General features: G+C 35.8%; 2 protein-coding genes across 3 annotated transcripts in view; one reads left to right on the forward strand and one right to left on the reverse strand.

Moving 5' to 3' along the window:
* The window catches only part of LOC117331932 (neural Wiskott-Aldrich syndrome protein-like), a 37,653-nt gene extending 34,007 nt beyond the window's left edge, over positions 1 to 3,646 (reverse strand). The window contains exon 1 of the mRNA XM_033890929.1: positions 3,480 to 3,646. Coding sequence (XP_033746820.1) covers positions 3,480 to 3,593 — 114 coding nt within the window. The 5' untranslated portion in view covers positions 3,594 to 3,646. The remainder of the gene's footprint in view (positions 1 to 3,479) is intronic.
* Positions 3,647 to 3,895: 249 nt separating this feature from the next.
* The window catches only part of LOC117331933 (NUAK family SNF1-like kinase 1), a 29,675-nt gene continuing 17,984 nt past the window's right edge, over positions 3,896 to 15,586 (forward strand). The window contains exons 1-3 of one of the 2 annotated variants that reach the window (XM_033890931.1): positions 3,896 to 3,995; positions 4,303 to 4,590; positions 11,143 to 11,263. In XM_033890931.1, coding sequence (XP_033746822.1) covers positions 4,405 to 4,590; positions 11,143 to 11,263 — 307 coding nt within the window. In that variant the 5' untranslated portion in view covers positions 3,896 to 3,995; positions 4,303 to 4,404. Of the gene's footprint in view, positions 3,996 to 4,022; positions 4,591 to 11,142; positions 11,264 to 15,586 lie in introns of those variants that run through there. The other variant, XM_033890930.1, reaches the window with a different exon arrangement.

Here is a 15,586-nt window from a genome sequence, read left to right on the forward strand (position 1 = left end):
CCTGGTAATTTTCGCCCCCGTTTGATTTTCGCCCTTTGAAGATAGGGCGAATTTAAGATGAAGGCAAAAATTTCAAGCCGAATTGCAGGATTTATAAATCATAGTACATGGGCCAAGTGTAGTCAGATCACAAACATACCCTCTTACTTTTCAACTGTAAAATCACGTACTAGGCTTAGCATTTTCAATTAAAAACGATACATATTAAGTTATTTTAAAAATTCAGTCTGTTTTTTTTTAATATGTAGTCTGGTCATGATAAAAATGAAATACAGAGTGTCATCAAATTCCTGCCATGGAAAAGACTAATTTGATGAGTTCACCGTCGCTTAATTGTGGCTTCCATTCATGTACTTGTATGTACATGTGAACAAGAGAAAACACTGGTCAGTCAAAACTGTCATTAGTCACGGTGCTGTGAACTTACAATTAATCGTGTTTGCTTAAAATCACCCATGCATACCCGATACTACTTGAATTAGCAGGGACTAAAAGAAAATCTGAGCATAGGTAAGCGTTCTTTGTTTCATACCTGATTATATTTCACATATCATGCTGCTAAGACAATTGGGGAACTCGATAAGTCCCGAGTGGTCCGAGTGCAACGTTAACTGTATTGAGAATTCCGAACGGAATTTTTTGATTTTACAAACGAGGAAAAGGACATTTCTTGAAAACAATTTAGGGCGAATTTAAAACGGGGCGAATATGTTTTGCGTTGCTCAAGGGCGAAAATAACCTAGGGCGAAAATTACTACATATACAGTAGTTGTACAGTATGGTACTGGACCTGTTTATGATTCAACTAACATTAAAAAACATTTAACTGACCAAATGTTTTCTCGTATGAGAAAGAAAATTGTGTCTAACCATCAGAGAAAAGGAAAAACAGGATATAGAAACAAAACACTGCATTGATCAGATATAATTAAACCAACTGTAGAGAAACAATGTTATTACAATTATACAGGGTTGAATGGCATCCCAAATATTCAGAAAACACAAATAGTTTAATCTGTTTTACCACCTCGCTAGTCGGAATCATATTTTTGATGTTCATATTTGTATCAAACGAATATATGAACAAATCATTTCCAATTACTGAAAGATTGAATCTGTATTGTTTTGCGTGAAGCAATGGTCTATATAGCTGCGATAACGTAGCTCTGGACGACGGACGGACAATTTCTGACAGATGGTCGTCGTCAGAGCTACGATTCCCTCCCATTGCTCGTAATGTAGCAAAACAGTTAACCTCGAAAATGCTACAAGTAGAGGATATCGTTTAACTTTGGAGTAATAATTCATATAATTAAACATTTCTAATACAATTTTGCAATGGATTAGCCTACCGTCTAATCTAGAAATCTTTAATTCGCATATTCTGATATCATACTGCTCGGAGTTGTCTCTGATCCGCCATGATACTTCTCCAAGAACTCTCGCGAGGATTCTAACCCAAATATGGAACCCATGATCCATATATGGATGAAGCTACTACGATAAATAAATACATAATCAGAGATATTTAACCACTGTTTTGTAACTCTTGTGAAGAAAGCGAATCTTACTTTGCGTAATCAAATAATTTCAGAATGAATTGACCTTCCTCACCGAGGTATATAACTCCGAATCTGTTTTTCTGTTGAAATCTCTCGGGAAATCTCATTAGCATCAATTTATTTTGATTTCCTTATAAGGAAATTGACCTTTACACTTGTATCAAAGATGGTGGTATGTTTGAACTGATATCTCTGTGTGTCTTGCTCGTTTTGGATTTTACTATTTATTGTCAAACAGTTGATGTAATGTTCAGGTTTGTGGCTTGAATATTGATAATAGATACCAGAATCATCAATTTACATGTGTTTTTTTTATCCGAGAAAATTTTAACCACAGCTAAATACTGCCCGATGTGAATCACATCGCGGCTTGCTACACTATCGGCAATGGGAGGGACTTCATACCCTGCCGGAGAGCAGTGTAGGCAGGGTATGAATATTCGTTCTATGGTCTATACAGACGAAATAACATCATCATGGGTGTTTAGGGGTAAATAATATCTCATTTATCCATATATGTAAGGTAGGTGTCATGTCAGTGACAATTTTATTGTATTTGCACCAAAATCTTAGCGAGAAGAAATGGTATTGGAGAATTCCACGTTTCGTAGTAGTGCGCTCTAGCCAGAACCGACTGGCCATACCAGACATGGTGTCAGGGCCAGAGGAAACCCTAAAACCATACACTCAGTATCCGATAGTGGCGCACTAATGTGACTATAAAGTACACGTATTTAAGCTGAGACATCGTACTCATTATTTTTTACATCTTGTCTGGAATTAATTAGGAACGGAGTCCTGCTTACTCCGTCTCTGGCTATATATATAATATAGAGTGGGGGTACGTAATTTCGCACACTTTCGGTATGTATTTAAATACATTTCCATCAAATCAATTTCAAATCAAGAAAGAATACCTCACATTGTTAGATGTACAAATGCTTCGTAACATACAAGTGTGCAACCTGATATGCGCACACGTATCACTGCGCAAGGGAGCTGTTGTTAACTTGTGTTTATTGCTGGGTTTGAAGACGATCGGGAACGTAATTTCGCACACCCATCTAACTTCTTTAATTTTGTTGGTAAAAATAGTTTTCAGCCATTTTGTAGACAAACAACATCCTAAACTAAGATTAAGCCCAATGCCATGATTAAAAATATCTTTAAAAACAAAATAATGTAAAATTGGAAAGTGTCAATTTACCGCCATTTTTGCTTTAAATAATGACCGCTCCCTACGGAGGTAATGTAAACAAGGCGGTGAAAATGACGGGGTGTCTGCAGGTCAGCGCTGTTATTAGTTATACTTGGTGGATTTGTAATAAGTTTTGTTTATAATCTGATCAAATGATATTTTCCTTAAATATTTGCAAATTCACATGCCAATCAACAATTGGGATTATTTTAAATAAAATATTTAATCATCCGGTATCCATTTTATCGGACGAGAGTCGTATCAGTTAAAATTTGTTTTCAAAACGAACTAAATCTGAAAATATGTACTTAAAACGGCAAATGTTCCACTAAAGGTTGGCATTAGTCAACATGTAAACAAAAAAACACAGCCCTCGACCACTTGGAGGAAAAACGCAAAAAAATGTCAGGTGTGCGAATTTACGTACTGTGCGAAATTACGTACCCTTGCTCTAGTCATAGTGTTATGCTCACGGTGCATAGTAATCCAAAGAGTTCTGATGTTAATATCGCCAAAAGCTGATTAACATCAGAACTCGACGCATACAGAAAACAAGCAATTTTTCCGACCCACCCTCAGGTCGGCGTTTGGACAACATTTTCTCGTTTTCTGCACGTAAGAAGTTCTGACGTCTACATAGTAAGATCGTCAGAAAATTCGGACTAGATAGTCTAGGTGCATAGTAATATATCTACTCTGCATACTGGTTATACTCTTACCACACATCCTCTGCCCAACAATCCGAATAATTGTTCATTTTCTGAATTATCAAGCAGTAAAGAACCGCTATTTGATGCCCTTGGTTTATTTCTTCGCTGGTTTCCCTGTGACATTTTATCCCTTCAAGTCTATTGTCAACTTCGGGGTTCACTTCCTTGTTTTAAACCGGATGTAGCGTAGTTGCTCACTTCCTGTATCAAATAGAAAATAATCCTTTTGATTTCATTCTTCATGTGCATAGCATCCTAACATATCCTTGCATACATTTTCTTATTTATAAGATAATTGTATTTTGGGATTGAATCATATATCGATTGTAAGATTAGAATCTTTGTAAACAACAACAAAATACACGCGCAATAATATTAACTGCGAAGTTCAATGGGGTCAAAGGCAACTACCAACAGCTGATCGAGAGGCGATCGAGCGTGACATGATAATGTCGAGACAGACAGCTGACAGTTGAATGGCTTGAGGTTGAGTGCGACAAGCTCCGCCCACCACGAGCGTCAGTGGTGAGTGTAGTTTCTTTATCTCATAACCAAGTATGTAATGCACAAACAAACCTAAATAGGTGTATTATTGAATACTTAGTGCTAACGCGAGGTTGTCCCATGCTGTCGCATTCAGCGGTGTATTTTAACCAGTGTTGAACAGCAACACCACATTACCTTGGATATAAATACGCACTGACAGCAACACACACTGCCTGCAGTTATTGAAGTGGTTCATTATCTTCGGATTGGTATATTGGATTTTAACATTTGTTCCTTTCAACTCTAATTTCATAACCACCCTATTTTTCGTATTGTGTACAAATAGTGTTGAAGCAGCGAGTCGATGCCTTTCTGGGGAGACTGTAATGTGTGGTGCCAGCTGGCGTAACCTATCCCTGTTACTACCGGGGTAGATGTGAGGCTGACCATGCCTGCACGAATGATGGACGAGGAGTTTCTGTCGGGTCTAATGGAGGGAGGGATGGGGCTCGGACCAGCCTTACCCGTGCACCACAAGCACAACCTGAAACACCGGTTTGAGTTGATTAAAACTCTCGGAGAAGGTTCCTATGGGAAGGTTAAACTTGCCGTTGAGAAATCGACCAAGGAACAGGTATAAAACAGCTGTCATTGTCACTTTGTAACATCATGTCATACCATAAAATTGTCATTTTGTGTCAACTGTTTATTTGTAATATACTTAACTGATCACATTTAAACTGAACAATTTTAAAAAAAATTCAACCAATATCCTGCTTTCATGGAATAATCATACATTATCACTTCATGTACTCTAATTGATTCACCGGCACTTCATGGTTCCTCGAAAGCTGTATCATTTCTTGGAAAATGAAAAAGTCGTAATGGAGCTGAAGAACTATTAACACTGTGGTTTTAAGCCTGACTTCCATCATTGTTAATACATTTTTTTTCAATATTTATTATCTTTTTTTTTTCATTTTATTTTTTATTTATTTTTTATTTTTTTGGGAAAAAAATCAAGATTTGGAAAGAAGTGTTCATCATAGCTTATCAACAGAAAAAAAATTATGGATTTACTAAAAACAGGATGTCTGCCAGAGTTGACATTATTTCAGGGGTTTTATCCTACCCTTTTATGTATAGTGGCTTTCATCAGAACAACAGCTGCGTATCTATCCACTAAGAACAGATTGTAACCTGTGGCCTATCTATAGAAACTTGTACACTTCTGTAAAACGTGGTTTATGTCTTAAAGCAGTATACAGGTAGATACTAGCATATAAGATATCACTAAATAAACTGATTTGATATCTCTGTAGTACATTAGATAATATATTATTTCTTGTAATATGCTATTGTTAAAAGAATTACATGTACTTGGTTTTATAGAAAATTAATTATACCCAATGATAATGACTGATCTTTTTGATGGAAGTTTTTGTTGCTTGAACCAAGTAATGATTTGAATATACACCAATATGTACATTATTTTATTGGCATAGTTAATTGATAATAGTTATACTATAGTGTATGTCCAATTGATAAGTAAGACATGGCAGTAAAAGTGATAGATAGCAGATATGTCAGTGAGATGTAGATGCCGTCTATCAATTACAATACACATAAATATACTGGCTATTGATTTGATCGTTAGGTATGTGACACGTTTGTTACAGTCACCAGCCATTAGTGTAACTCATAACCCACTCAAATCAATAACACTAGCTATGACTTCCCTGCGATAACAATCACTGTCCTTTATGAAATAAACATCATGTATACATACATATACAGTATATAAGTATGTATGTTTGATGTACATGAAACCAAGCAATTTGTTTGAAACTCAAACAGGATTTATTTATAAAATCTGTATTGAGATGTTTTTCTTGATTTACCATGTACATACCATGATATAATTCTATACCTCAGGTAACCACAGAGTTGGAGGTGTAACCAGTTTATATGTTCCTGTGTTATCTGACAGTTGAACATGACTCATAAAAACATTAGCGAGCGATATGGCCTAGGAAACTGAAAACTTTCAGTTCAGTTAAACTGAACAGGTAGTTGTTTCTGTGTTAATATCACTATGATTCAGAAGTAGAGCTAAATGTCAGTAGCAAAATTTGTCCAGATTTGGTGGACTAGGTCAGGCACTGATTTTTTAATCTATTTTGTACTATTTAATTGTAATCTTTTTCGATATCTATAAAAATATAGATTCTATTTATAAAGCTTTTTTCAAACCCTGTAACTATAGCACAGTTAATCCACACAAACAGAAGTGGTTTTGTCTTGTTAACATGACATTGCATATCATTCAATGCCAGAATGTGTATTCACCACAAAACACATCAAACTTTGTCCTAGTATGGTAATGCCTCACCGACCATTTACCCAACGTCTAAATATTGAACATTTGTTAGTCAGGAGCTGAAAGGCACTTTTGTTTTCAAACTCCATTAGCTATAAATAAGCAGTGTTTTAAAAGGTCTGGCCAGGGTAAAAAGATATCTAGGTAATGGAGATGATCAGGTTTCCCACAAATTGAATGCAGTATAAAAGGTGGTCTGTGGTTAACAATTCATTATCACACCAATTAAGTACAATTCATTACATTTGAATACGTATTTGTCTATTTAAAAAAAATGTTTTAAGATTGCTATGGCATTAAATAAATTATATACATTTGTAAAATATTCTATGCAAAGAGTCAAATTTTCAATGGTTTTTCTGTTTGATTATTTCTGAATTACCTGTGGTAATTTTTAAAATGAGTTAATGTGTAATGATAATGTGAGCATTCCTCCTGCTGACTGTGTATGACAACTGAACTTTAATCACTTAACAAGGTGCCATTACTTTGACACATCCACGACAATTGAACAGTCCATCTTGACCTCTGGTCAATTGTATTCCTAGTGGGGACCATATGTCATTAATTTAAATTTCCTATGTGTTTATAGCTGAGAGACTAGTGTTAATGTAGGCTGACCTCTGGGTCATTGATAGATTACCCAACCTAGGGTAATCAGCATTTCTATCTCACAATCTCTGTCAAAGGGTAGTCTTATCATTATCATTCCACTCTCACTGGTGTAAATGGTCAGTACATGGGGTGACAACATGATATTGAGATGTTTTATTGTTGGAGGTGAATGTCATTGTGCTGTCCTTAACACCCCCCTCAAATAATTATAACAGAGGAAATATCAATACTTTGGAATTACCTAACAGTTACAGATGTACTAGTGTACAAACCAGTATAGGCTTTGTCAGTTTTCTTTGTTAACTATAATACTGAAATCAACATGGCCCCCTATACTTAAGACCTTATTGAAATATTTAGCATTAATAGTTGTAGCAGAAGGCAGGTAATTGTGTTTTATGTAAAAAGCCTGCATGGTAGCTATTGAAGTGGAGGGCTTCAAACACTTTATGCCTGCATATGTATATTATTATATACAATAGGAATTGTAAATGTGTGTTTTTTATCGCCACTCTTAATTGATAAAGATTGAGGGTCAACATAAACTGCGACTGATATAGTAATAGCAAAAGGAATGGGAGGATGAAGGGGATAATTGCTACTCAAGCGTGGCCTTTATAGTCGTGAAGCAGACGAGACTACCAATTTCCTACACAGAAAGGGAGAGTTCACCTGATCTATATATAACAGGTTATGAAGGGAAACATTTAAGGCCTGCAATTAAAATATGAATGGTTACGTTGTACACACTGACACCTCCTTCAGCGTACACCTGTAATTATATGGCAGTTAGGTCAAAGTGATATTAAGTGACCATATTTGATTATAATTACAGGTTTAAGTCTCGCCTCTCAATGTGTACCTTCTGACACCTGTGGTTTTGTGTGACACAGGTGCTAATCCATCCTCCACCGTCTTTAGTACAAGGATGACTACCAGTCCCATAATTCACAATTTCTGGATAAACTACCATTACATCGAAATAAATCGCAGTAAATGCACTCAGAATTCAGAAATTAATTTGTATATCATGAAAATCCTGAGCATTCTATTTTCTTTATATGTTAATTTAAAAATTAAAAGATATTAAAACATTGTGCACAGAAGTATTTAATGGTAAATATATACATTGTGTATATGTAAAATATGTTATCGGAAGCAATTAAACAATATCATCTTTACAAATAGACAAATCACTGCATTCAAATTCAGATCTATTTCTCACACAGACATAACAGCCTTTTAAATGGACAAAAAGGATATCCACCTTATCTTAATTGTAATAAACTGTTATCTGGGAACAAAGCCGGCCAGTAATGTTTGAGACATCTACCTAAATCTAGAATTACTGAAGTGTTTAATAGGTAAGTCTTTATGAAGGGTGATTAATTCTTTATAAGCCTGGTTACCTGGTTATTGTGGCAGTCAATGGTTGCCTTGAACCTCATCCTCATACAATCGAGGATTATCTGACAAGGAATGTTGTTCACACAATCGCACCAAGGTTTTTTCTCATGACTGTTCCCCATAGAAATCTGGGGGTATAGTATTTTCCAATTGCATGTTTGTGTTAGGAGTTATGCCCTAGGTAGTTTAGAACAATAGTCTGTCTTTACAAGGCATTGTGTTTGGATTAGTACATTAACATTGATTGTTATTATAGAGTATCTTCATTTGTATAAAAAATAAACGTAGGTGGACGAAGGTGATTCAGCTTTTGTACTGTAATACAGATGGTATAGTGTAGATCTATTTTATCAAAAATTGCTATCATCTTAGTAATACATTTCAGGTATTTGCTTTCAAATATAGCCAAGGTCAGCTTGATATTTAAACATGTTGCGGTACCATGTCCCCATTTTTAACATTACCAGTATTGGTTTACCTGTGGTTTTGTGTTAGCAGTGCCCATTACATAAAAGGTTTTTATTAGTCATAAAGCAATATTATAACCGTATTTGTTTCATTAACCTTACAAATTTAAATAGAACTTCCAGGTGGTTGTCACATAGAAACAACTTTTCTCGTCAATCATTCGATTGGGTCTGTTAATATATTTTCACAATATATTAAAATTACAATTATGCCAATTCCTTATATTGTGGTTAACACTGTAAAAGCATTCCAGATAGAATGAAGCTAGACTTTTATTTGATATGATTTGAGTCATACATATACCAATCCAGATTTAGAATCAAAGTGGGTGTGTGACAAACCACAGGTATTTTTTAAAGGAACTGTGAAGGTAATATTGGATGACTGGAAGTTAGGACAGATTTTCTTCTAATACCATCTCCAGGAAATACTAGACATAAGTTCACATTGATTTTAAGATTATTTTGGAATGCAATCTTTAAAAAGAACATTAACTCAGCCATTTGAAAAATTTCAGTTATGAATGGGGGAAGATAATATAACGGGAGCAGGCAACTTACCTGTTACCTGTAAAATTCATCCTGGTGCACAGTTCTGTTTTCAAATGACCTCATTAAGTTGTAAACGTCAATTTCAGTTGTTAAAGATTTAACTGTGTGTAAAATTCTAATCTGTCACGGACCTTTAGAGAAAGTGACTCTTTTTTTACACCCATCATAAAACCTGTTTGATTCTGCTGGTTTCTGATCAAATGTATTCAGCTACATACGTCAAACATGGGTGTAGTCATTTTAATAAAAAAGAAGAATTCTGATTTTATGGAGCTATTGACAACAGAAGTCAATTGGGTCTGGATTTATTGGTCTGTCAGAGATTTTCACCTGGGCCATTAGGCGTGGAGAACAGGCCAAATTTGACCACTAGCTTTGATTTCCATTCTCTAGGTTGTCTTTACAAGAAGTTCTATGATAAGAAAAAGAAAATACAAGTTCATAGACTCCATTTCTTGGGAGGGAGACCAGAGAAGTAAAAGACAGTCACATTGTTGAAGCCTGTTCTAATTACACGTAATAGAAAACCTGATAAGCTGTCCATGTACACAATAGATATCTCTTGTAATTGAACAAAAATTATGTAACACTAAAATTTAAAAAAATACCTACATTAGACACTTTAATACAGGTACAATAGATATATGTAATGTTGAACCAAGTGGGGTCGTGTGATCATGACATAGAAATTTCACAGGTGCTTTCGCCCTTGGCAAGCACAGTAGGTCTCTTGGTACGTTACAACTATAGGCATTAATATGAAAATATTGTGACATGGTAAATGTACCCGATAAACTTTTATTCCTTGTCAATCGTGGCGAGGCGCACATCTATTAATCTGGATATATATACTATATACACAGGTACTTTACCGAGGAATGCCAGGTCATGCGACCAACTGTTACCAGCTGATTAACCAAAGCCTGTTATACTGGGGTTGTTTATTAATATAAGTTGGTGGTATTGTTAGTCCTTGGATTAGGCACCCATCCATGTTCACATATAAAATATACTGTGTCATTGTTGATACAAAATCATTGGATTTATTCATGCTCAAAATCTTCTGTATAAATCAACTTGATTGTTTTCCACTTAAGTAACTCTGACCTTCACTTCATATAAATCCTAAAAGTTGTGGTCAAAATTGTATACTTGGTACTAGAGCATGTCTACCAAACACAGGTCACATGTCTGTTATTATTCCTTGTTATTGCCAGTAGCCCGGCTAGTCAGCATTTATAATGCCACACAGTATTAAACAAATTGTCAAGATGTTGAAATGAACATTAAGGTCAAACTCTCTGAAATATTAGGTTAGGCGGCACTGAAATATTAGGTTAGGTTGCTCTGAAATATTAGGTTAGGTTGCTCTAAAATAGTAGGTTAGACGGCACTGAAATATTAGGTTAGGTTGCTCTGAAATATTAGGTTAGGCGGCTCTGAAATATTAGGTTAGGTTGCTCTGAAATATTAGGTTAGGTTGCTCTGAAATAGTAGGTTACGAGGTGCCTCTAAAATATTCGGTTATAATTAGGTGGCTCTGAAATATCAGGTTAGATAGGCAAAATTTTCACAGCAGTGCAAAAAGGTTGGCACTTTGATATAGAAACAAGAAGAAATGTCTAAGAGAAGTATATACAATGTACCGGTATGTATGTTTTTTAATGTAAACAAAAGCTTGTTGGAGTTTATGAAAATTTGTATACATGTATTTATTCAATTTTCTTGACTGAATTATAACACTGTAATGTTTGGTATGTTTTAGGTGGCCATCAAGTACATAAAGAAAGGAAAGATTAACGATGATACCGACCTCAACCGACTCCGCAGAGAAATCAGGATCCTGTCATCACTAAACCACCAAAACATTGTCAACGTCCGAGAAGGTAAATGTGCTGCCGAACCAGAAATGTACTTCAGAAACCTTTATAGGGGCAGACAGACATGGCAAATACTATTTAATCAATTTTACAAACTTAGCACATTTCACGCTAAAAGTTAAAGTTATAGTGAATTAGTTTCTATAATCGGGGTATAGGTATGCATATGATTTTTACACCAATACATCATTCTGTTAAGATTTGATGATGTGTTACAATTTGAGTAACACCCTGTCATGGCCGCTATTCTACTGTTACAAAGAACAGTAGCATGATTTCACAGGATTTTTGTCTTCTGGACCTGATAGACTCTCAGTCCGTATCTAATCACTGAATAAAGTCACAGATGACAAATTTACCTGTGCGTTGATAAGAAAACGTTTAATTTAGACAGGTTTAGATTGTTTTAGTGAAATGAATACAGATAGTTTGGCACCATTAAGGAGTCAACATTAAACAAAGGATAGAAAGTGAGATTGTTACCACGGCGACAACAGGACAGCCTTACAGCCACAGAGGGGATGATGTCACCCATAGATATCCAGACACATTATGTGATCAGTCCTTGTTTGTGAGGGACTTCACAGCTTTTCATGGCCATCATTATTGCCTTTGAAACGTTTCTATTCCCCGTACAGCTAGGCAGATGGTTCCCTAAGTGGCACTGTGTTGTATTATTTCTAATTTATTGGTCACACTTTGTAAGGGCGGCACACATGCTAGACTATTTCACATTCAAACTTGCAGGAACAATCAGACATGAATCTGATGTTGTAACCCAGATGTTGGGAGCTTGTTAAATCAGCCGGGCCCCTGATTAGTATGTCTCTGAGGTTGTTATCTAAGGCCTAATCCAGCCTTTGTTTTATAACTCTCCACCAATGATGTACTGGTTATAGTCAAAATTGCATGATTGCATGTATAGGAAAATGGCTCTTTAAACATCTCATTACAAAAACATGATGGATGCTGTGGTAAGCTGCTGACTGGTCATCACCAGTAATTGTCTGTAGAATGGGATATCATGTTGTGTCTGTCACCTTGTTCCTGTCTCGTCAGTTTCATATGAAAAGGAGCATTTTTAAAAGATAAGACAAAAGATTAGACAAATGGCTGTCAAGAATCATTGTGGCAATGAGAGTACTGTTCTGAAATGGCCTTCATTGTAATATAGCAAGGGAACTTTGCTACCAAAATAAATGACTACTTATACTTATAAATAAAGGTTATAGGGACAATAACTACCTATACTTAATACATAAAGGTTATAGGGACGATTTATACTTAAAACATAAAGGTTATAGGGACGATTTATACTTATACTTAATACATAAAGGTTATAGGGACGATAACTACTTATACTTAATACATAAAGGTTATAGGGACGATAACTACTTATACTTAATACATAAAGGTTATAGGGACAGATGAGTCATAGACTGATTCACGTTGTGGTCAGACTCTTTTTGCTGATTGATCTCTTTCAAGATTACGGTAACAGAAAAGGATATTTTGAGGAAAACAAAAAGAAGTTTAACCGATATCCAAACAAAATGATTATAAGTATTATAGTGAACAGCTGACCAATACAATGGCTCAAATGATGACCACCAGGACCAGAACAAAAACATGTGTGGGGGAAGAGGACAAAGCCTATATAGACATCCATCTTTGTTTGGTTCGGGGAGGTCTGCCAGTTCAATCTAATTCACCGCCTGTTAAGTACTTGTATTATTGGTCATTTGTATTAGTTGTTAAAAGTACTGGTCAGACCACCTAAATGAGTGTTTATTCACCTGGTCATTTGTAGTCCAGCTAAACGGTCTCACCTAGTACACAGTGGCCTTAATACACTTCATACCCTAGTTCTCTAGTACATGGGGTTAGTCGATAGTGTGCAGGCTTATAGTGTCGTAAACACACAGCTCTCTGCACAATAAAAAGTTTTTAACAGCTCATAAAATATCTGTGAATTTTAAACTTCGATCTGTTAGGGCTTGCTAAGGAAGTATGGATTCCTCACATTCCTGACCAGCAATTAAATATTTGTATTAACTAATCTCGAAGGCTGTTTGATTTACATGTAACAGTGTTGGTGCAATCTATATAAGTGTAATGTAAAGGTGATCTGGGGATGAAAGCGACCAGTGTCTACTAGAACAAATCAGATTTAATCCCAAAACATAAGGTTGCATGACTTATAAAAGGGTATACAGAGGGACTGGCATGAAGTGGCTTGGTAAACAACGCGGAACAATTGATTGGCGTTCCATGCTTTCTCTGTAAAGATGATGTTTAGTCAGACATTGTGTATTTTCACGGCTGTTAATGGTAATGTTGTGTTACAAAGGCTATTGATAGGGGTACTTCTCCATTGTTAGGATTGGGGTTTGTGTGTGAAACTATTACTTAGAGTAAGAGGTGCCCCTCAAGTGCTGGTCTGACAGGAACATGTGACCAAACAGGACAGGTGGTGGAGACAAATATTTAGGGGGACCCAGTCTAGAAATTGTAAAAATCACCAATCTAGTAAACAATTTAGTAAACGAATAACAAGACATTTACACCTGTGACAGTCTATTGCCAACTTCCCTAAATTCCAGGTGTGACATGAGACGTGTGTATGATCAGTCTGATGACTGGAGAATCACTTTCAAAGTTGACCTAATAGACTGGCTTTTTGTGGCAAGTTCATGGTAACATGATAGACATTTTGTAGTTGTCCTATGCAAAGAATCTGTGTTGATTGGTGATGGCTCTGAGCTATTCAGAATGTTCAGTTTAGTGTGACAAGATCTACCCAGGTGTAATAACTCTGCAGCTATCGTCTTGCATACTTTATATTCCTTTGTAAGCTAAGGAAGACTCTCAAGTCTGATGTACATAACTTTCTCTATCACAATACATTGTTTTTGCAATAATTTATTTTATCATTTCCGTTACGAGGTAATTTACAGCCTCATACACTTAGTGTTTAACTTCAAGGTATAAATATGAAAAGTAAATTATATTAAAATTTACACTTTCAGTTTTGACAAGTCATGCTGAGTAGTTTGAAATTTGCATTTAGATTTATAATTAGTATACATGTATAGAGTATTCAATCTGACTCTTTGTGAGCCACACATTTTGACTAGGGTAAAGACCTGGTCAGGTAGGTCAGATATTTCTTGGTCAGTATCTTTAGACTTTTATTGTGCTGTTCATGTAAGAAAATATTTTAATCAAGCCTAATGTAACAGCTTGCTATACAGGCTGACCCCAGAGGATAGATAAAACCAGTCCTACCACTGGGACACTAAGTCCTTAGACATATCAAGGCTTTCTATCCAGTGATTTAGGTATCACCTGGAGATCCCACAATCTGGCATTGTCCACCCTGTGTGTCCAGTTCAGGATGTGTGAGAGGGAAGTGTCCTTCACACCGTTTATCAGACTGTTAGTGGTGGTCATTCCACCCCTTCTAAGATTAAATCCCTGAGGTGATAAAACAAAGTCAATTAATGTCAGCATTCCTATAAAGTCATTTTGATGAAAATATGGAGGACATTAATTCAAAATTAATTTTAGACTCTGCATTAATAGTTTTTTTGTTGATAAGACATTTTAGGAAATTATAAATCTGCTTTGTTCTGTGATAAAAATGCAGTCAATTTAGTGATAATTATGCCATTAAGATATAATGGAATTGTTTTGTAAGATTAGAATGAAGGAAAATGATACTGTTAACTTTTTATCTACCGCTTTATCCCAAAGGTTGTCAATATGCTGAATTCATGATCAACATCTGAATTACGCTGCAAGGCCTGTCTCTAAGCCCTGTACAAAGATTAATTCACTTTTGTTTGTCAGATATAAAAAAGAAATCAATAACTGTGGAATTAACATTGAACCTGGTGCCGAGAGAGATGCTCAGTGTCATAGTTCCTCTGGAGGAGACTGGCTGGAGAAGTTTAGGAATGTCTGTCATTTGTGTTTCCAGTGTTACTGACAGGGGTCCATCTGTCGTTAGTAGTGTGGCGGGGGTTATCTAGCCCAGGGCTATCTGTCTCCCCAGGTTACACTTGACATTCTAAGTGGGTATAAGTGGTGCATATCTTGTCTACATATGTCACATTCTTCATTCAAATTTATTCTTACATAAATCATAGGTCATGTGACGAACTAAAAATAGAGCTTTTTATCATGTGAGTTAGGACTAAAATTAGATGAGGAAGTTTGTATAGAGATTTGAGTCATTATCAATAGGTGTGAAGGATCATACGGACGATATCTAATCAGACTTTACATAATATATACAGGCACCACGAGTGTAAACAGGCATACATT

This window comes from Pecten maximus, chromosome 7 (genome assembly GCF_902652985.1).
Source record: "Pecten maximus chromosome 7, xPecMax1.1, whole genome shotgun sequence".
NCBI lineage: Eukaryota > Metazoa > Mollusca > Bivalvia > Pectinida > Pectinidae > Pecten > Pecten maximus.